We start from the raw sequence: 21,788 nt of genomic DNA, 5'->3' as shown, positions 1-21,788 counted from the left end.
GCCGTCCCTCCCGACCAGTTGGTCGTTTGTCACGTCAGCATTCCGTCCTACTAGAGGACGGCAGGAGGTTAGTTTTGTAAATTTTTCAAATGCAAAATAAATTTGTAAAATATTTAATAAATAAAATCAAAAATTCAAAAAATTCCTATAGACAAAGTGTAGTTGCCCAAAGAAACCGATCCATGTGTACTACACATACTAGCTGGGCCTATAAACCAAAAGAGTCTCCTCAGCCCAGTACGGCCCGAGCATAAAACCGACGAACCAGATCTCCACACAACGACACATCAAGCCCAATAGCCTCCCCTCCACGCGGCCCAGTCCACAGCGCCGCTCCGAAATCTTCTGGAAATCGCCATCTCCCAAATCCTCTCGCCGACGCAGCGGCCGCGCTACGAGCGCCGGCGCCGCGGCCTCGGCCTCCGGCGGCGGCTCCGACAGGCGGGCGTCACCAGGACCTCTTCCTCTTACCGCACCGGCTACAGTCTACATCCACTTCCTCTTGCTCTCCCGCTACCCGCCTTGCTCCGCTTCTCTCTTCCGCCTCCGTTCCCGCCCTAGCGCCGCCTCGTTCACCTCATCCCTCGCCTCGATATCGCCGTCTTCACCCTCATCCGCCATGCCGCTCCTCCTCCGCCTCCTCGGCATGCCCTCGTCCCTCCTCGACGACGGCTTTCTCTTCTCCTTCTTCCGCTCCATGCCCGTGCCGCCTTCCGTCGAGATTCATTTACACGCCACTCCCTTCGAATTTACATCCTCCTGCCTCGTTGCTTGTCACCCTTCAGTCTTGATCCCGATCCCGTTCGCCTGACACAGCCCGCTACCTGTTCGACGAAATCCCTGTTGCCTATTTGCTCATTGGTACCCCCTCTGACATCTTGCAAAATGGGCTCGAATCTAGATAGTCTCTTTCAGTATTAATCAAGATGCGCTCAAAAGTTGTATGGGTTGTGTAATAGCGGGATTCATGCGTGCGCAATGTGGTTTCAATGCTTGTCATCATGTGTCCCAGGAGTTGGGTAATGACTGATGATCAGAACCTGATTATTTGGAATGCAGTCTTGATAGCTCTGAATTTATTCTTCTCTCATTTGATATTAAGACTTTAAATTCTATATTCTGAGCCCCAAGTCATTTCAATCTCTTTGTATGTTAATGCGGTGCAGGCTTGCTGTCGTGGACTTTGGTTTCACCACTTCACCCGGAGTATTTGCATTTCATATTTTTCATCAAACTCGCACTTCCCATTGTGTATAGCGTAGTTCTGTTCTTTCGTCACAATGGTATTGTTTCTTGTGCATTTTGAAAACTATACTCTGGCTCTCTGGCCTTCCTGTGCATCTCGTCCTTTCATATATTTCACTGAAAATTGGACTCTCTGGAGAAGTTTCAAATTGTTATTTTGCAAAGTTGCAGTGTTTTCCATGCTTTTTTGTACCATCAATTTGTCTCGTTCTCTTGCGGAAGTTTTCCTCTGCTCAAGTCTGATAGCTTCTGTAGTTCTGTTCTTTCCCGTGCATTTGTTTTCTTATGTTCATTCATGTCACTAAAAACATGAAACGTTACTGCTGTGATAGTTAAAGAATCTAATGGTTTGTACTTATAATCGTTGTCCTATCGCGAGCATGTTGCCACTAGCAAAGATGCTGTCTGGACCGAAGAGAGTTTCTACTAACGGTTCCTTTTCTGTGCATCTGTGAATGAGCAGGACAAGTGGACTCTCTTATTGAATATTGAAAACTTGGAAAACCTTTGCCAGATGCAATTTTGTGTGTGTGTGTGGTTTGATCCCACGAACTTGATCCTTTGTATCTTTTGGGCCTGAAGACACTGAATGCTAAACTATCCATTCAAGTTGCAAAGGGAATGGAAGAGCCAGAGAATCTTCATGCAAAATATTAACTGAGGCGTAACATTCCAGGTATATACATTAATACATGCTCGAAGATAACTTATCTCTATAAGATGTGGGCACGTTTCTTTTTGTTAACTACATGATCTGTCTGATTAGAAAATTCAAACGAGAGGAGCATTGGATGCTAAACACTTGAACCAGAAGTTGAAATATGCCAAATGGAAAGTTCATGTAGCATGTACCACTAGAATCCATGGTAGTATGCGTATGTAAGAGATCCCAACAGTTCATCTATCCCATTCTCTATCTAAAAAATAGAGGGAGATTTAACTTTTTATCACTCTTAGAAATAACACCTAATATATTTGCCACCTGCTGTCTATGACATATGGGTCCTCATGTGTCTATGACATATGGGCCCAGTGACAAATTATGTTAGCACTATTTCTTAGAGTGACAAAAAGTTAATTATTCCAAAAATAGAGGATAAAAGTTAACGATTGAGCTCTAACAGAACATCTATTTTATCCTCTATTTTTAGATGTCATCCATATTTAAAGAGAAAAACTCTATATTTAGATGTTCTCTCCATCCTCAAAGAAATATGGAGAATGTCATATATTGATGATCTGCTGGAGTAAAAAAGATATAGAGAATGAAACTGTTTTAGATGATCATCCAAATAAAAATAGGAATAACCAAATAAACAGATGTTTGGATGTTTTTTTTTTACCATCCACCTACTCTCGCAGCTGTTATGCCTGCAGGATATTAATGTTAAGAATCTTTTCTTTACGTTCTGTAGGGATTCTTCTTTTCACAGAATCAGCATGTATCTGGAGTATTGATATCTGGCATTTGCCAACGACTGGGTTCAGCAGTCAATGGGACGAATCCTTAATGTTCAGTAGTCAATGGGACGAATCTTTGATGTGATCAAAGTACGAGGGGTGTTAGATGGCAAAAAATTTTTGGCACTAATGTCACATTGGATGGTTACCGGATGTCAGAAGGGGTTTTTGGATACGAATAAAAAAACGAATTTTACAGCTCATCTGAAAACCGCGAGACGAATCTTTTGAGCCTAATTATATCGTCATTAGTATATATTGGTTACTGTAGTATTTATGGCTAATCATGGACTAATTAATCTTAAAAAATTCGTCTCACGATTTCTCACATAAATGTGCAATTAGTTTTTTGATTTATCTATGTTTAATGCTTCATTTAGATATTCAAAGATTCGATGTAATATTTTTGGGAATTTTTTTTTAACTAAACAAGCCCTCAGACTCCGTTGCAAGTTTGCAACCCCTTCAAAAGCATCCGTACATCCGTCGTTGTTGCCGTGAGCGGCGCTCTGAAGTCTGAATCGCATTGAAAGACCAATGAACTGTTGTTCAGGGTGAAAAGCAGTCATGATCATCAGAATATGGGTCTCATCAAGCAGGATCAACTCAGTCATCATCATCCTCAGGAGCCTGGAGGGTGGAGGCAATTCATGGTGCCCGGATCTTTTAACTGAGGAAAGGCTTAATAAATGTTCTCATAGTGAGGAGTCTCAGGACAGTAATGCTCTGCCTGCTCACATTTCCTCGCTTTTCACCTACTCGTTCAATCTTTCAGTGATGAGGGAATCCTGAAATCTCCAGGGCGCACTTGGTGTGTGGGTCATGCCGCCATATCGGCAGAGTTGGAGCAAATCCTTAGTACTGCTTATATGCATATATGAATCTTCGTTTCTTTTGGCCTATGCCCATTCGCGAGGTATGCAGTCTATCGTTATTTTGTTTATGCTTCTGCTTATACAAGCTAAAATTTGAATTTTAAATTATTGAGTTGATTTTTGAGGTTTTCTTATCGTAGTTTGTTTTTCGGCTTTTACTTTTAGATCATTAAAGAATACTATATAAAAAATTTATCTGCAAATTATGTTTCATTTGCAATATGACATTTAGCTTTTTTTTAATGAAAAAGCCAAAAGATAACCCAATGCTCTGCCCATCCCTCTCTATGCCACTGCTTACTGCATTTTTGCTTGCTAATTTGTCCGTGCTAAAATAACTTTATTTTTTTTCATCCATCATGGTATATCAGTATAGAAGAAAAAAAAATCTACTATCCTTAGCTTTACCAAATATTAATGCTCTTCTCTCTCACTTTATCTAGTTTAAATGCATTTATTCTTTACTTTTACATATTTCAATGCAATGATTCCTCAAAGTTGAACTTATTTTGGAGTAAACAACATGATACAAAAATAATCTTATTTTGGGATGAGATGGAAGAGTATTTGGCTCATTTTTGTAATCATCAAACATCTTGATTTGGTGGCGCTACAGTGTCAGGAGACACAGTCTCATTAGGAGAAATCATTAATTAGTCGTAGGCCCGTTTATTGTGTTGGCCATAGATGTGTCTCCGGGAGTAATGCATACTACTCACACGTCTTAAGTGGAAGTGTTTTGTCCCACTGGTGGGCAAAGCCTCGAAGTATAATGATAATGTTTAGTGGAAAGGTACATCTATAAAAACGTGCATTGGAAGGTAGCGAAAGTTTCATTTGCCATAAAGTAAGCCACAAATGCTGTAACCACGCACGCCAGCTGACAGCATAACCCCCTTAACTTGCTTCAGTACGAGCACTAGCAAATACTACATTCGCTAAAAAACTATTTGCCGTTTAGAAGCTATTGTTAAACTTTTAAAATTTTGACAATCAATAATTTCTTGAGCTATTTGACCATCGCTCGCGCTCGGCATTGCAGCTCTTCAGCGAATTCAGGGGCGAGATCAAACTGTTGTGGGGAGCAGGTTTCTTTACACAATACAAGAATTAGGTCGTATTCTTTTCTTTTGTTTTTAGTTTCTATCCCGGCTCCTCACCGGACTCAGCAGCTTCCTGCTGAGACTGGAAACTTTCACTGTTCCCCATCATCCTGTTTTCGCTCTCGATGGAATTAGCTGGCAAGATTTTGCTCGAGAAGTACTATCACAATATCATAAACTTATTAGATTTTATAAATTTATTTTAATAAATAATTGGTTGGAATTAGAAGGCTGAACAAATTTTTATCCTAGACGATCAATATCTTTGATGAAGTACTGCTCTACACCACAGAGTGAGAGATTAGCCGAAAGAGAAAATGATAGGCCTGTTTTACATTTCGAAGTAGATCTATGTTGGGTTAAAAGATTGAGCTAGCACAGTTGCCCCTGGTGAGAAGTAATCATGGAAAGGGGAAAGGAGATTAAAGTGAGAGGAAGTTTCGTGCTTTGATGCCTGTTTCTCACTTTGCTCAAAGGATGCAAGTGGTAAAAAGGAGCGCAGGAGGTTCCGATTGGAAAATTGCTTTTGCGGAGTAGGACCCGACTGTGACCATTATCACTATACATGTAAGGCACACCCAAGCCTGTGACCAAGGCCAGGTCCCGCATGTGAGGATTCAACAAATACCCCTCCAACGGAAACCACCCTTGTTAAAATGTGTATAATCTGCTTGAAAACCTCATTAGGGGCTAAACCGTGTATGTAATTTGATATTGCATTTGTTACATGTGTTAAGAACCCAATGCTTCCCCTTGTCGCCAGGAACAGGGTTACAACTCCCAAGCGAACCCTACCAAGTTGTTTCAACTTATCAAGCGAACCCTACCAAGTTGTTTCAACTTATCAGCAGGGATATATATTTTCGCTTATGTTTATACTTATAAGTTAGAATATGAATTTGTAACCTTAAATTTAGAGTTGATTTTGAGGATTTTTTCACCAAAGGTTATTTTTCAACCTTGGCTTTTAGATCGCTAAAAATACATATATAATTATTTTTTATTCGTAAATATGTCATTCGCCTTTTTCTATGAAACACCCAAATAATTTACCCGGGTTCTTCTACTACTAGGTAGGGCTACGCCTCTGGCTAATCCTGCTCTTGGCAGCAACTATGGTAAACCACAAAAAACCATATACTATCTTCGTCCCAAATAGTTCTATGTTGTTTGGCATATATTAAGTTTGATAAGTTTGAGGAGAAAAGATTGTGGTCCTTTAATAAATAAGTAATAAATGATGACACGAGGGTATGTGTGGGTAAAATAAAAAAAATGAGTGAGAAATGCTAGAAATGCTTATATTTTGGTATAATATTTAAATACTAGAAATGCTTACATTTTAAAACAAAGAGAATACAATTTATTAAAAAATTAAATTATTTTTAATATTTATTTAAATTTAGTAGGGTTTACGGGGATATTACCATTATCACGCCCGGGTGTCAACCGCGAGATTTTAGAAACCCTGCTTGCCTGCGGAAATCCAGACCAAAACACCCCTCCCCCTACATCTGAGGTGCTGCTCGTCTGCTCCAAACCTGAGAGCCTCAGCATGCTGCATGCATGCTAAAGTTGGGACCTCACCGGCCTCATCCGCTGCAGTGCTGCCTCTCCTTGCTGCAAATCTTTTTATACTAGAAGATGCAGAAGGAAACAACCACTTAATTCCAAGAGAATCAAGGCTCCTCCATGTATTAGCAGTGTCAGGTCAGATGGTGGCAAATAAAAACTGGGGAAACATGGTGTGGCGATCTCTGCTGTTCTGTCTCATTCCCCACTCTCACCAAATCGAATTCCTTTGCTTCCTTGGTGCTCTGCAAGTAGTCTAAAGTAACCACACTAGTCTTCGTAAAGAGATCTTCGCCTGGTATTAATAAGCACTGATCGTGATTAAAGAAATGCATAAGCTGTTGTAAACTTGTAATGGTATGGGCCTCCTGAAAGGGGATGGGGATTCTCTGTGATCATGAACGTGTAAGCTGCATACCATTTCACATGGAGAGCTGCATACCATTTCACATGGAGTAAAAATGACTACAAATGCTCTCTTTCCTCATAGTATATATCTCCATCGTTTTTAACTACTATTGCAATTTTTTATCAACAAAGATTTCAACCGTTTGATTTAATTTGTTGGAAGTTGTACAAAAAAAATCAAGATTCATTCACAGTACATTAGTGTCCATAAAAATATATTTATACCTTAAATTGATACGTTAATGCATGGTATGTGGTTTATAAGATAAGTATATGCTGATTTATAAATTTGTTGTCTTCTCTTTGGCCTAATTTTAGTATATGAACTTTTTATAAACTCTAGGATCCATTATACAGCTTCAATTAAGAAAAAAAGGCACAAGGCAAATGCAACAAAAGTTTCAGAGAAGCACATGCAGATACAGTTACCTAAACAGGGAATACATACTCTAGCCACTACAGTGTCTTGAATTGTGGTAAGTAAAACGGTGTGCAACTCGCAAGATGTAGAGGATGCAATATGCATACCTAAAATGCCCCAAACCCAGGCCCACTTGTACTTGTCGGTACACCGTGCGTACACTACTTCAAAACCCCATTAGAACATCCCACACCTTATCTAAATTTAGTCATACATATCTTTATTTAGATGATTATCTAAACTAGTTTCATCCTTCGTATCTCTATGTACTCCATTAGATTATACATATGATATCCTCTATTTCTCTTTGGAGAATGGAGAGAGATCATCCAAATATATATGTTCTCTCTCCTAATATAGATGTCATCTAGAAAGAGATGATAGAATAGTCGTTTCGTTGGAGCTCAATTTATAGTTTTCATCCTCTATTTTCAGAATAGAGTATGTGATAGATGAGTTATTGGGGATGCTGTTACCGTATAGACCAATAGACAATATCGTTGGTAGTGGCCAATGGTCACTTGGCCTCACCTATGCACACCTAATAAATTAAGCATGTATCTAAGTGCTGCAATAGGCTCAACGTGTCGCTACATACTCCATCAAATTTCATAATTCATGTTGTTTGCAATCATGTAGGGTGATCATAGGTGTCACCCGATGTAAATTAGACGATTGCAATACCCCTAAATTAGGTCAACCTACGTTGCTACAAAATCATCACGGTCCCAGAGCTAGCAATATCGTTAAAGGGTGTGATGCCAATTAGAATGAAAAGTAGATGCAAGATAGGCAATAGCCTCGGGTATACATCTGAACTCTCTCCTTACTCTAAGTATGTGTGCAAGACTATTTCTTAAATATTATATAATTAATATGAAATGTTCAATTGACATATATATTAATAAACTATAGTTGTACGTAATATGGATGATCCTATAGTACAATCAGATATAGAAAAGGAATCTTTTATGATGGTTATTTAAATATAGTATCTAATTCGGAGGAGCTGTTTGCATGCTCTTATAGTATAAGGATTTATCTCAGCGAAATTGCTCTCTTTGCTGTCTATTAAAATATGTCAACTATTGACACGTCTCCATAAGCCTTGTGTTTATTATTACTAAGTAAAAGCTTTGACGTTCCTATCTGGACAGCAACATTTCTTCTCTGATACTCACCAGTCCATTAATCGCAGTGCTCCCTACAAGCAACGCAGGTCCATGGATAATAAACCATGGAAGAGCACAAATCCTGATCATGTCTGTTGCAATCGCAACCAAAACTGATCACCGGCTACCACCTGCAAAGCTGAAGACCGAAGAGCGCATCAGATGTTGCAACAACTTTGGTCTTCGGGAGCTCGCACTGGGACTCTGTGCTTTCCTCTTTTTATCATTAACTGCAACGACATTAAGGCCAAAACAAAAAACTTGCAAGAAACCGAGCGAAAAGGAGAAGAAAACCAGTGGGTGTCACACGCGACGCACACTCGAGACGCCGCCCTGACGAACACTGGTGGAGTGCGGAGAGAGGAGAGCGACAGGGTGGGAGTGGGAGTGGGAGGAGGTGAGGGTGGCGAGAGATCCAGAGATGGGCGTTCCGAGAGCGCTTCTGATGCTGCTGCTCCACGTCGCCATCGTCGTCGTCCTGCCGGTGTCCTGCGCCGACCTGTACGCTCTCGTCTACAAGGGGTGCTCCAACCAGAGCTTCCCCGGGGGCGCGCTGCCGCCGACCGTCGCGGCGCTCTCCTCCACGCTCGCGTCGCAGTCCGCCTCCGCCAAGTTCTACAAGACGTCGTCCTCGGCGTCGTCTTCCTCGACCTCCTCCGTCTTCGGCCTGTTCCAGTGCCGCGGCGACCTCTCCGGCTCCGACTGCGCCGCCTGCGTCTCCCGCGCCATGTCCTCCTGGTCCGACGTCTGCGGCGCCTCCGTCGCCGCGCGGGTCCAGCTCACCGGCTGCCTCGCGCTCTACGAGATATCCGGGTTCCCCCAGGTGTCCGGCACTCAGATGCTGTTCAAGACCTGCGGCACCGGCGGCGGCGGCGGCACCGACTTCGAGATGCGCCGCGACACCGCCTTCGCCCAGCTGGAGGGCAACGTCGCCGGGAGCAACGGCGGCTTCTTCGCCACCAGCTACCAGCAGGTGTACGCCATGGCGCAGTGCGAGGGCGACCTCTCCTCGGGGGACTGCGGCCAGTGCGTCACCCAGGCCGTCCAGCACGTCGAGGTCGAGTGCGGGGGCGCGCCATCAGGCCAGGTGTACCTTGACAAGTGCTACATTAGCTACAGCTACTACCCCCATGGCATACCCCATGGCGGCGGCATCGGAGGTCAGTTTCTTCACTCGCCTAGTTCACTCGACGAATTTGTGCCTGTGCCTACAATCTGATGCTTAGCTGCTTACATTAATGATTCAATTGCTTGTTGATCGGTTTTGATGAGTGGTCTAATTATTCCCCAAAAAGAAGACGGTGATCTAATTAAGTCGCGGATATATTATTCAGGTTTAGGAATTTGGGAAATTTTATTGCTTTGTGTATATCAAGTAGTGAACTTTTTAAGATTTGCCTGGCTGGCTTGCTTATGCATGTGAAACATTCCATGGTGGATTTGTTTGTATGTGTGTTGGTGAGATCTTGCTAGGGTTCTTTGTTTAGTTGTCCCTGAGAATCGATTGATAGGGATTGTGGGTGGTGCCTTTTGGTTGTTTTGTTGGTTGATTCTGATTGTTTGGGCAAAATTGTGCTGATTAGTGCCCTCTCAGGTGCTCTATGTATAATTAGATTACAAGCTTTAGATGGTCCAGTACTGGTAGGTAGGATTTATGCGGGTATCTTGCCCGTGTTAAAGTTGAAGGCTGGTGGAGATAGTGGCATGATCTTGTTCCTTTCTTGTTTGGTTAGTTTCTGAATTGATAGACAAGTATCATTGTTGTTTGCATTGTGACTTGTGAGTCTCCTACTCTTCTGTTTTATGGATTCTTTGTTTTGTGTACCGGTTAGCTCAGTTCATGCTTTTTGCGTGGGAACTATATGGCACTATGGCAGTAGATTAGTGCAGCTTCTGTTCTTCCTAGTTTATGCGATCTGTCAAATTGTATATTCAGGCTTTGAGAAAAGTTGTTCACTACCTTTTGCCTTTCTTCCTGGACTTAATGGAGATATGCATCTATGATTGCCTCCATGATTAGACGTGGTATGCCTAGTTTGATCCATCGGTTCTCCTCTTCTCCTTGTGCTTAACAGGGCAGCAGACAGCAAAGACTGTAGCCATTGTTCTCGGTGGAGCTGTAGGTCTGGGTTTCGTGGTCATATGCTTGCTTTTCGCCAGGAGCCTGGTCAAGAAGAAGGAGGGTGAGTTAGTGGAATCACATGGCGCTCAGCAGCCACCATCTCTCCAATCGGCTATTCAATTTGCAGCTACCATTGCTTCCTCTTCTGGTGCCTGCCTTCTGTTCCTCTTACGAAAAATCTGTGCGCGTTTCTGGCTCTTCTTTTGCTTGCAGATTATTGATGGATGCGCATGGAGCAACTGGACAAAAGGCATTGGGGCATGGTATGCATTTTGATAGGGGTCTGGATGTTTGTTTCTTCAAGGTGGTGAGTGGAATACAGAGGGGATTGTTTTTTTGGCTCTTCTTCCTCTGGCCATGTGAGGGATGCCATGCCACCTCGCATGATGAGAGAGGGGTAAAGGAGGTAGTAGTGCCTAGTAGTTCAGAAAAGGGGACTCATTTTGGGGGAGTATCTATTTTGGTTCACTGATTAATTGGAAGTAGATGGTTATCTCTTTGGGCTGTACCACCTTTGCCTCTCTTGCTTAGGGCTCTAGCAGTACATCGATTCTCTTGTATTCTTTCCCCAAAGGAAATACATTTAGGTTTAGGATTTAAGGTTTGCAGTGACAGCCACTGCTGCAGGTTCTCAGTCTCTGACTTGATTGGTTCTTACGCTTATGAAATTGTTTCATAGTAGTATTGCTCCAGAAGAACCAGGTTTTAACTCTAGATTATGGGAACTGGCAATCTCTAGATTATCTGTTGTTACAGTGCTAGCTTTTGCTGACCTCAAACCAACACAGCTGTGCAGTAGTTAGATGGTTGTCGTACTTGTCAGACATGGCTTCAGAAATTGCGCCTGATCTGGCATGTAATCAAGGAGGGGTCAAATGGTTTGACATCATCATGCCCTGCTGTCTTCTAGAACATGTGCTGATATCAGATGAAACCGATCTATGGATAAGAGTTTGACAGAGTGTGTAATGCATGCTGCATAGTCAGATTTGTCATTTTTGCTGCGATAAAAATATCTGACACAACATGGCAGCTCTGCACTTGTTCACTGTCTATTCAGATCTTTTCTTTATTAATCTGCTCAGTAGGAAAGTAATCTTACGGGTAACATCTTAAGCATGTGCCTTAATACATTGGGCCGATTGTGGCCAGCCCATAACTTAAACTAGTTTCATGGTTAGTTTTGGGCTACATGGTTGAACAAACATGTTTCAGGCTTTTCGGTTGGGCCGTAGATGGGGTTAGAGGGGTGGTAATGGGCCCTTTCAAAACCCAACTGAGCCCATTCTCGAGTCCAAGCCCTTAAAGTTTGTAGGCCAAACAGTTTGGGCCCATTCAGATATCATGGGCTTGGAGGCAGCGCAATTAATGAGCTTGCCGTGGTACGTACGTGCAAGTGAACTGAATGGGCCATCACGCATGAATGCAATCAACCTTAACACTGTGCTAAGATATGGGCGTCGCCATATATAGCAAGTAGCATCTCCTAATCTCAAGACATGACACAATCATATGACACACACCCCAAGTTATTAAATTCGTAGTATCATTGAGTGACTCGGATTACAATTCTGATGCAATCAATGTGCAGATTCTTTTTAGGGCTCTATATATGAAGCACCACCACGACACCAACATAAATTAAACCCTGTACAGCATGTAAAAAAGTATAGTGATCACACTTAAATAAGGCAGTTTTAGCTACTAGCTTAGTGCTTTTTTAGCTGTTCATCACTGGCTCTCTTCTCTTGACCCTGACCAAGAGGCCATTCTTCATGTGGAGGATGATGGACAGCCTCGGCTCCACGACGTGCCCCGGCACCACCTCCACGGCGAAGTTCCACGCCATGGCCGCCGCCGTCACCTTCATCTGCACCAGCGCCATCTCCTTGCCGAGGCACGTCCTCGGGCCGGAGTTGAAGGCGACGAACTTGTTCGACGGCACGTACCGCAGCTTGCCGTCCTCCGTGATCCACCGCTCCGGCCTGAACTCCCTGCAGTCCTTGCCCCACACCCGCTTCATCCTCCCCATGGAGTAGTAGAACACCAGCACCTTGTCGCCGGCCATCACCTCGTGCCCGCTCGGCAGCACGTCGGCGGCGACCGCCGCCTTGTGCTCCAGGGGCACCGGCGGGTACAGCCTCATGGCCTCGCACAGGGCCGCGTGGAGGTACAGGAGGTTCCTCACCTCGCTCGCGTCGAACGTCACCATGCCGCCGTTGCTGCCCGGGAAGAGCCGCCCCTGCTGCGGCTGCAGCTTGCGGGAAGCAATGGGGGCCAGTTCTTGCAGGAGCTTCTGCTCGACGCGCGGGTTCGTGGAGACGAGGTAGAAGAACCACGAGAGCGCCGAGCTGGTGGTGTCGCGGCCGGCGACGAGGAGGTTCATCGCCATGTCCCTGATGTGCACGTCGGAGTCGGAGTCGGCGCTGCCCGCCGCGATCTCGTCGTCGCAGAGGAAGGACGACAGCAAGTCGGCGACCGGCAGCTTGTCGCCTCCTTGCCTGCACCTGCCGTCGTCGGCTCGGTGTTTCTCGATGGCCGAAGCGACGAAGCTCTCGATCGTCCGCCGCGCCTCGGCGTTCCTCTTCTCGTGCCCTATCCCTAGCCATCTCATCGTCTTCCAGCACGACACCGGCATGGTGTGGCGGAGAAAGATCGTCCGCAACGCGTCGTCCATCGCCCGCGCGAACGGGACCTCCGGCAAGCCGACGTCCAGGCATCCCGGGTCGACGCCGAACACCAGGTGGCACGTCGCGTCGAGCGACCACCGCGTGAACACGTCCTGCAGGTCGCACGTCCTCCCGGCGTCGGCGACGTGGGCGAGGAACGGCAGGAGGCCCTTCTCCACCTTGTCGAGGCTGGAGCGCGCCACGAAGGCGCGGAACCGCGGCGTGGTCATGAGCATCTGGGCCTTGTTCCGCTGCCGCCGCCACCGCTCGCCGTCGGTGTTGAAGATGCCGCCGCCGAGGACGTCGAACATCTCCGCGAACACGTCGCCCTTGGGGTAGTTGTCGAAGTTGGACGTGAAGATGTGGCGCACGTTGTCCGGGTCGCAGGTGACGAAGAACCGGAATCCGGCGAGCCAGAAGCGGCACTGGAAGTTGAGCTGCGACGAGGCCAGCAGGAAGGTCACGCCGTCGAGGAGCCGGTGCATGTTGGCGACGATGGCCGGGAGCACGCCGACGATAGGCCACTGGACAACCCCTAAGCTACATTTTTTCATGGATTTCAGGCGATGGTAACGGTAGCAGACAACGAGCACGCACGCTGCTGACAGGAGAAGCTGCAAGACGAAGAGCAAATTGAACAAATCCATCTCACCAACGTATCTATCTATCTATCTATCGATCCATCTATAGTGCAGTACGTGTGTTCAACAGTTTGTATGAGGAGCTATGGCTCATGGGATGTGGCGGTGCTTATATACGCGCGTCCAAGGTGCATCACATCATGCCGCCGTCGTCGATGGCACAAAATCAATCAATGCTAGCTATCTCTCCCAACAGTTAACAGAACCATTGGCCATGATGATCTGAAGATGCTGCTCGATCATTTGCACGTCTCTATTATCTCTGCATAGTGATATCCTGGATGGCGCCATTAGCAAAATTATGGCATCAACAGTGGTAGGTAGCATGCGTGCATGGGTTCAGCCATGCATCGTAATTAATTAGCCTCTAATCCATCCTATACACATGCAATACGTGATATAGATGAACGATGACTGGGTAGGTCATGCTTGCAGTTGTGTCCCGGAGGGTGTGCCTGCAACTGCAATAGCAATGTTATGCGACGAGAATAATGTGGGTCGCTGTAAGACATCGGCAATTTATTTGTAAGCATGGGGCGTGTATGATTAATCGCCCGTACCAATAGCTCACTCTCCTGCAATTCGAGGACCATACTTTTGCTGACCGCTCACCGACTGCTTGCCTGACCGGCGAGCTAGTCCACACGATATGTTGGCTCCAGCCGGCAACGGCACGGTCGTTGGAGCCACCACCAGCAGGGATGGAGTGTACACTTTTACGTGGGTTATGGATACGTTGGGTTGTATTTTTTTACGTACACTTTTGCTATTGATCACACGTTTGATTTTTTGTTTTTCTGTGAAACATGTACACGTGGGATGACGTGTATGGCATTTTTAACTTCCATGCACGTCTTTCTAGTAGGACCGAATTTGACTAATGGAATTAAAATTTTCAAACATTTGATCACCGGGTGGACCTATTTTTTTATGCATGAAAAATGATCAAAGAAAGATTATCTGACTTTTTATTAGATATCTAATGGTGTAAACGATAACTACTATAAAGTTTAAAAACTAAATGTGAGAAAACATAAACGCAGAAATCGAGAAATGATCGTACTTTAGCGCTACAAAAGATGCAGTTGGGTTCGTATGTAAACCAAGTCAGAGAACAGAATCGATTTCCCACCGGCACGGCACCACGAGTCGTGAGTTTCGTGAGCGTCCATCGTGTAACCAACACCACCAAACAGGAACGAACATTGTCAGAGCTCTTTAGGCTGCTCTTATGTGGCACTTCGTATGTGCTTAATTGAACATCATCAAAGCTCTTAGGTATGCATGGCTGTGATTTGCTTTCCTTGGGTACAAGATACTAGTGTTCATTGTGGCGTTTCCCTGTTCCAAATCTAATAAAAAAAGATGGAGATAAAATATTTGGAGATTTGATGTCGAAAAATTAAGAAGAAAAATGTGACATCGATCTTGAATCAACACGCTAAAATAGTTTTTTTACCGTCTTTAAAAAACAATTTAATATATTATAGTGTAAAATTTTAGTATCTTAGTGTACTACATATCATATATCTTAAGGTAACGAAATTTTACCCTAAAAATTTTAATACCTTAAAATATTTTTTAAGAACGATAAAAAAGCACCGCTAAAACTACGCACACTTACCGCTGTGCCTTTTGAGATATCCCGGTTTCATATCTAATAATATGAGGTAGAGTTGTTTGTCGAGTGTCCAATTTACGGGGAGAAATATCAGACGGCCTCCAAATCACGGTCTTCGTCCAACAACGAAGTCTTATCTGTACTGATATGCTTGCAAATTTCAATTGTTCGAACTAATGATGTTTCATCTGTGAGCGAAATGTTTCAACTACGATACTGTTGTTAAGGTCATGTTCTTTTCAGATTACCGAAACGAATTATCTTCTCCATACTTTGAAAAGTACGCATTCTCAAAAAGTGAGCAAATTGTACTTTGGACATCTTTTATTATACAAGTTTCACTTTAGAATGGAACACCCTTAATCTCTTCCTTTTGCTTTAGACCGAGTAAATTTATCATTGTCGTAGTTTAGACCATCCTAGAGAATCTTTTCGATACACATCAATAAAACTCAAATGCACTAACACTAGTACATGGATAAACTCATATCTATATATAGTCTATTTGTTGAAATAGAGGGTAGACATGACAAAAGTTGTTTGGATGTGGTCCAATGCAATAGCAAACTTATCCGGTACAAAGTAAAAAAAAAGATAGTTTAACGGCGGTGGTTCAAATTAAAACTTGGTTGATTAAAGGTGGTAAAAAAAAGTGCAATTTACTAACTGGACACCATTTGTTTTGAGCTATCTGTTTCTCCTTGGTCAAACTAGCTAATCCACGGTGATAATCTGCAGTAGTCTAAATCGAACTAGTCTTGTTTTTTATTGTTACAATACTATCTGTTGTTTCAATAGTTGAAACACGATGTTTTATACATAGCAGAAAAACGTTTCAACTTGATTTTGATAGTGTTCACCTTTTTTTTATTTTTTTAATGTTGCACTTCACTTCTCGAGATGTTTCATCTATTTATCTCTAATATTATTTTGTTGTGTAATAGTATAATATAGGAAATTTTTTAAAATGTTTCAAAAACTAAAACGTTTTGTTTAACAAAGTATGCATTGGGGCCTCATCTTTTCACTATTACTTTTATTTAAAATTTTAATATTAAATTTGGAGCTGACTTTCTAGTTTTTATATTATAGCTTATTTTTCAGTCTTTAGTTTTTATTGCTGACTTTCTAGTTTTTTATTTGTGAATATAACATTTGGTTGTTTCACGAAAACACCAAATAATGATCCTCTTGATGTTTCACTGACCATCCACTAAAACATTTGGCCCTTTGCTTTGTAGTATCATTAGTAATAAGTCGATTCATCGCATTGGGGTATCTCTAAGTATAAAATTAGAGTTTTTTTAATCACCCTTGATAAAGTACTTCGAGCTATCATATTTTCTATGGAAAAATTTAGTATCTTAGGTACCAGATTTTTGCACTAAAATTTTCAGTACCTCAAGGCACTTAATTTTGGTACTTTAAGGTACAAACTAAATGGAGGTATTAAATTTTACACTCAAAATGTAGTTCCTCTCAATGTTTTTTTAAGAATAATAAAATTACTCTTTAAGTTGATTTTGCTATCCTTAAGAAAGTATTTAGAGATACTGTATTTTCTAGTCTAAAATTTGTTACCTTTAATTATTGTGAGCTTCAGGTTACTAAAATTTTAAGTTTAAATTTTAGTACTGAGAGGTACTTTTACAATAATAGTAAAATTTTCCTATAGAGAAAAATCAGACTTTTGATCAGCAGTGTTGTAATAAAACGAAACGTAGGTCAACCGACTAAAACATGAATAATTTTACCATCTCTAAAAAAACGCTGAAAGTTATCATAATAATTTATAGTGTAAATTTATGTATCTTTATGTATTTTGTATTTTAAGATATTAATATCTTAAGTGTAAATTTTTACCTCGAGGTACTAAGGTTTTAAGTTTTAAGTGTAAATTGTTGTACATTGGCGTACTTTCTTTAAGAGGATAAAATTGCCCACACCACGTACGCTTGCCACAGCTCCGATCCTCCGGGTACGTGTCTTATTCGAATGTAATAATAAGAAACAGAGGAACAAAAACCATATATTTCAGTGTGAAATATAACCATGGCACATAGATCATGTGCGATGTCGCCATTTCGAACAAGCGGTTGGGGGCAGACATGGGCGGACACTCGAGCTTTTGTCCGGGCATCAGCGTTTGATTGCTAGCCAGAGGCTCACCTTTTGATTTTTACGTGGAATAAATCACACAGTATGTTTACAAAAAAATTATAGATAAATTTTTTACATATGTTAATTAGTAAATGCTAAAAAAACAAACTTTAATAAAAAAATTAAAATCGACTTCAAATCTAAAGCTGAAAATTTAAAGATGTGGCGATGTCAACACCCGAAACTTGGCGTTCGCGCTCGTCGTCGCCGGCGAAAACGTTATCGAGCACGCAAGATTGGGCCAAAAGATCGCACTGGTGGAGGTGGCTACCTAGCAGGTTAGGCGGAGTGTGTCTTTTGCTTCTGGAGCAAGACGGCGCCATGCGCAGGCCGGGCGGGCCACGGATCGCGTCGGCTTCCATTCGCCCGAGAGCAATCCAGCGCGCGCGCGCGGTGCGGTCGAGCGTCGCCGTCGCCGTCGCCGGCGTGTACCGCGGATGGCGTGCGTGTGGTCGTCTATGGCTCGGCGGTTTTGGGCTTGTGCAGCAACGGTCCAACGACACGTACGAAAGCTACAACCTACAAGCTCACTGGCTGAGGACTCTACACTGAAACGTCTCGTGCTTCTGAAAGAAATATGGCTTGGCTTTATTTTAACACCGTGAAGGGGAAAGCTGGCTCCCAAATAGTAGGCGTCACTATCGCTGGGTTTTGGCTGTTACTTATTAGTATTATTGCATCTTGGATTGCGTCAATGAAGATCTTAAGACACAGTGAGCTGATTACATGTGACTGTAGTTGATCGACTTAGCTCCAAAGACCGAGTTATCACACTTCACACATGACTCCACCATACCTTGAAAAGTTGAAATATCTCTTTCACTAGTACTATCTCTTGGTTTTCATTGCACCACAGTAACAGGCATGCAACATAGTTGGGCTGGGCCTGTGGGAGATGGGCCTAGCCGAATGAACTGGTGGGCTGCATATCAGCCTGCCCTGCTCCTCGCAAGCCGGGCCAATTCGGGATCCGCGTCCTACCAGGTTAGTTTCGCAGCTTTGAGCGGTTTAGACGATGATTTTATCCTCCATACCATCCTTATGTTATACTCCCTCCTTCTTCGTTTACTTGTCATCGTTGACTATTACTATTTCAATTTTAACCATTAATAGTAATTAAATGATCAGTTGATGATTATTGAAAGTTATACTGCTGTATATTTATATGTCATACATCACAAATATAACATGTTTTTCGGTATACATAATATTTTTTCAAAAAAGACAATTGGTCAAAGTTCATAAATGAATAGTAACTGGTGTCAATTATTTGAAACCAGAGGGAGTATTGAACTAGTTTGCATCGAATATAATATTTACATGGCGTTTACATAGTGTTGTCATTATATTAAAACGAATGCGTCGTCCAAACCACGAGAGAAAGCAAAATGAGACAATGCCGATATCTGAGGCCTGATGGATGTAAAATCATCGTCTTTGCGCTGCAAGGCAACCATCTCGGTTATTTAGAGGGCTACCTGTCAACCTGTGTAGTGTTGGGTTGCTGACCCGCTGCCATGTCGACTTCAAACCACTCAAAGCAATTTAAGCCATGAATTTATTGATTTAAAGTTAATAAAAAGAGAACAACAATAGAAAATGAAACTGTCAACCCAAACATAGACGACCGAACCAGCTATAGCCTATAGGACATAGTGAGCATAGTTGGATGATACTCTCCTGTCCCATAAAGAATGCATTTTTTACAATTTGTGTTTAACATTTGACTGACCGTTTTATTTAAAAAATGTTTTATGATTAAAGCATTCACAGTATAAGCCAAAAGTGATCCTTATAATTTTATATAGACTTTTTCCATTGTGGAAGGAGTGTTAGAAAATAAAATAGAATAAAATATCTTTAGCTATATGGATTATCCGTATGAATTAAAGTATATTATCTCTCTTATCTCAGAAGAGATAGTTATGACTTTTGGATGTGATTTGTGGATCTTAACTTATGACCATTACTGTCTTTATGCATGTGCAAATTGAAATTATAAAATATCAACTATATAGGTTTCATCCCTATAGGCTAAAGGCTAAGCATTTATATACATTATGAAACATATTGATTTCTATGTAACTATATTTTAAAAAATAATAGAATTTTTAAATAAAATAAATAGTTAAATATTGGACATAAAAATCTCTAAATGCCGTTAAATTGGAACGGGTGGACTAACACATCTATCGCGTCTCTCAAAGAGACGCCCATATCGAGAGGATCAATACCTAGCGGTACGGTCTCGCTTCATCAGAAAGATCCTGAGTTGACATCTAACCGGCGCGCGGATGTGGCCATCTCGTGCAAATCGTGCAACACGTACGCATGTACCAACCTCGTGTTCCGCTGTGCTCGCACAGTCCGCAGTGCTACACGTTCCAGGGTGGTGTCGGTTGGTCGCCTATACTCCACTGAGTTAAACAGTAAATCATCTTATGTAATCTCTCGGGAATCAACTTCTAATGATAAATCTGGACAACTAACACTCATTCAATTTGCTTTTTTACAGGGGGAGTAATGCTCAATGCTTAAAAACATAATGCACAAATTCCAATCTCCGCCTGGACTGTTCCCAGGATATACCAAACAAAAAAAATTTAGTTTTAATATATCTGATCGACATTTCCCGGCCTGTGAAGTGTGGACATGGAGTGAGAAAAATATACCCATTCTTAATTAACATCCAAATGCAATTTTAATTGTAGGCTGAAAAGATCAAAATATCCCTCCCCAATAGAAACCAGTATTTCGTATAGGTTGTTAAGGGGTATTAAAAGGATAAAACTTTTGGATTTATGGAATGAAGTTATGTAATAGGGAGTGAATTATTTTTTGAAGTAGAGTTTAGACTATAAGAATGTGCTCATTTTAGACCGGAAGGAGTATTCTTTTATATAGTTCTAAATAATTATGGATGTTTTGGACAACGTTAGAGTCAAACCATATGAAGTTTAATTATAAATAAATTTTAAAATATTTTGTTTCGAGATAGAAGTATAGATTTGTCTTATAAAGCACTATCATAATTTAAGTATTTATTTATTTATATATACATTGTACTAAAAATATAGTTAAAGATATATTTTATCACAAAATATAGAATTGGAAGGAACTGGCTTATAAACTATACTCCCTCAGTCCTATAAGAGATTCATGTTGGTTTGGAGAAATTAAAGGTAAAGAAAAGGACTAGTGTCCCTCTTGATATCGGGAGTGCAGGGTGGATAGGGATAAAATGGAAAAATTTTGACTGGTTCCTAATTAATATGACTTCTTATATTGTTATTGTTAGACAAATTTTTAATACCATATGACCCATTATATAAAATAGATAGAGAAATTTAACTATTTACCACTCTTACAATGTTAATGGGTCACTCTTTAAATATCACTTTTACGTTTGTCTTACAAAATTTCCACCTGGAAGAGGTTATTCAATAATTATTTGACACTTTTGCGTAAGATTGCTAGTGTGGCACATAACGTGAAAAACATCATGGACCCTATATGTTTGTCCCTCCCCTTTCGTTAATCTCCTTCCCTATCAGTCAACCATCTTCCAGTTGCTTATCACCATGCAAGTTTGTTGTTTTAGGAGCTCTACTGTATAGGAGGGGCATCGAGGTTATGCAAAGAACTAATTGTTGTAGGAGCTCTAGCCCGACAAGTGCTAGAGGAGTTCCAGAGTGAGCGAATAACCAAATAGGTGGTGAAAGCAGCGCACCAAGGACGTTGGCGTCCATGGAGAAGAGATGACACGAAGGAGAAACCAGAGGATGTCAGGTAGCAAGGCACTGAGGATGGTGGTGGGGACATAAAAGAGCCTAACAATGAAGGAACCAGAAGGTATTGGTGGCATGGCACCAAGGACGGTAGCTGCCCATATCTAGTGATGGACGAGCAATGAAGCTCGTTCCCTGGGTGGCTAGGAGTTTGCGATGCCCCATAAGCAGTGAACACCAAGTTATTGGTCCAACCGATGTCAAGCTCATATTGGTCAAGATGGTCCATCTCGGCGTCGTTATTAAGTTCGAGTGACGCCACCTCGCCGTCAAGGTTGAGCTTGAGGTGTGTCACACCTTGAGATGAGCCCGATGGCAAGCAGCACATTTTGTTGTCTGTGGCGGGCATGATGATGACGAGGCTGTGATGGTTTGCACGGAGATAAAAAGACCCCTCTTACCGCATATGCTTACGCTTTCACCAGAGGCATGGGACACCGGTGGCTGATGGCCGATAGGCAAGATAGAGATGAAGGGGAGGGGAAATGCTGACATGCAGGACCCACATTGTTTTTATATTGGTGTGCAAA

The 21,788-nt window shown here is 42.3% G+C and overlaps 2 protein-coding genes and 1 long non-coding RNA gene across 4 annotated transcripts; 2 read left to right on the top strand and 1 right to left on the bottom strand.

Annotated features, from left to right (window-relative positions):
- Window positions 1-345: 345 nt before the first annotated feature.
- LOC107303852 lies at window positions 346-2,932 on the top strand. Of its 2 annotated transcripts, XR_001549819.2 has the most exons (4): window positions 346-1,019; window positions 1,167-1,283; window positions 1,709-1,921; window positions 2,661-2,932. It is a non-coding gene; the product is annotated as an uncharacterized LOC107303852 (long non-coding RNA). The 2 variants fall into 2 exon arrangements; XR_001549820.2 differs by lacking the exon at window positions 1,167-1,283.
- Window positions 2,933-8,313: 5,381 nt separating this feature from the next.
- Window positions 8,314-11,071, top strand: LOC102721623 (plasmodesmata-located protein 2-like). Its single transcript, XM_006649319.3, has 3 exons — window positions 8,314-9,417; window positions 10,333-10,440; window positions 10,593-11,071. Exons 1-3 carry the CDS (start codon window positions 8,679-8,681, stop codon window positions 10,598-10,600), a joined length of 855 nt encoding a protein of 284 aa, XP_006649382.1. The 5' UTR covers window positions 8,314-8,678; the 3' UTR covers window positions 10,601-11,071.
- Window positions 11,072-11,908: 837 nt separating this feature from the next.
- On the bottom strand, window positions 11,909-13,788 carry LOC102721343 (noroxomaritidine synthase-like). Its single transcript, XM_040521552.1, has one exon. It carries the CDS (start codon window positions 13,693-13,695, stop codon window positions 12,100-12,102), a length of 1,596 nt encoding a protein of 531 aa, XP_040377486.1. The 5' UTR covers window positions 13,696-13,788; the 3' UTR covers window positions 11,909-12,099.
- Window positions 13,789-21,788: the final 8,000 nt, after the last annotated feature.

The sequence above is a fragment of the Oryza brachyantha genome, chromosome 3 (assembly GCF_000231095.2).
Source record: "Oryza brachyantha chromosome 3, ObraRS2, whole genome shotgun sequence".
In the NCBI taxonomy this organism is placed as follows: Eukaryota; Viridiplantae; Streptophyta; class Magnoliopsida; order Poales; family Poaceae; genus Oryza; species Oryza brachyantha.
The sequence above is the reverse complement of the archived record's forward strand: the minus strand, read 5'-3'. Positions and strand labels throughout refer to the sequence as shown.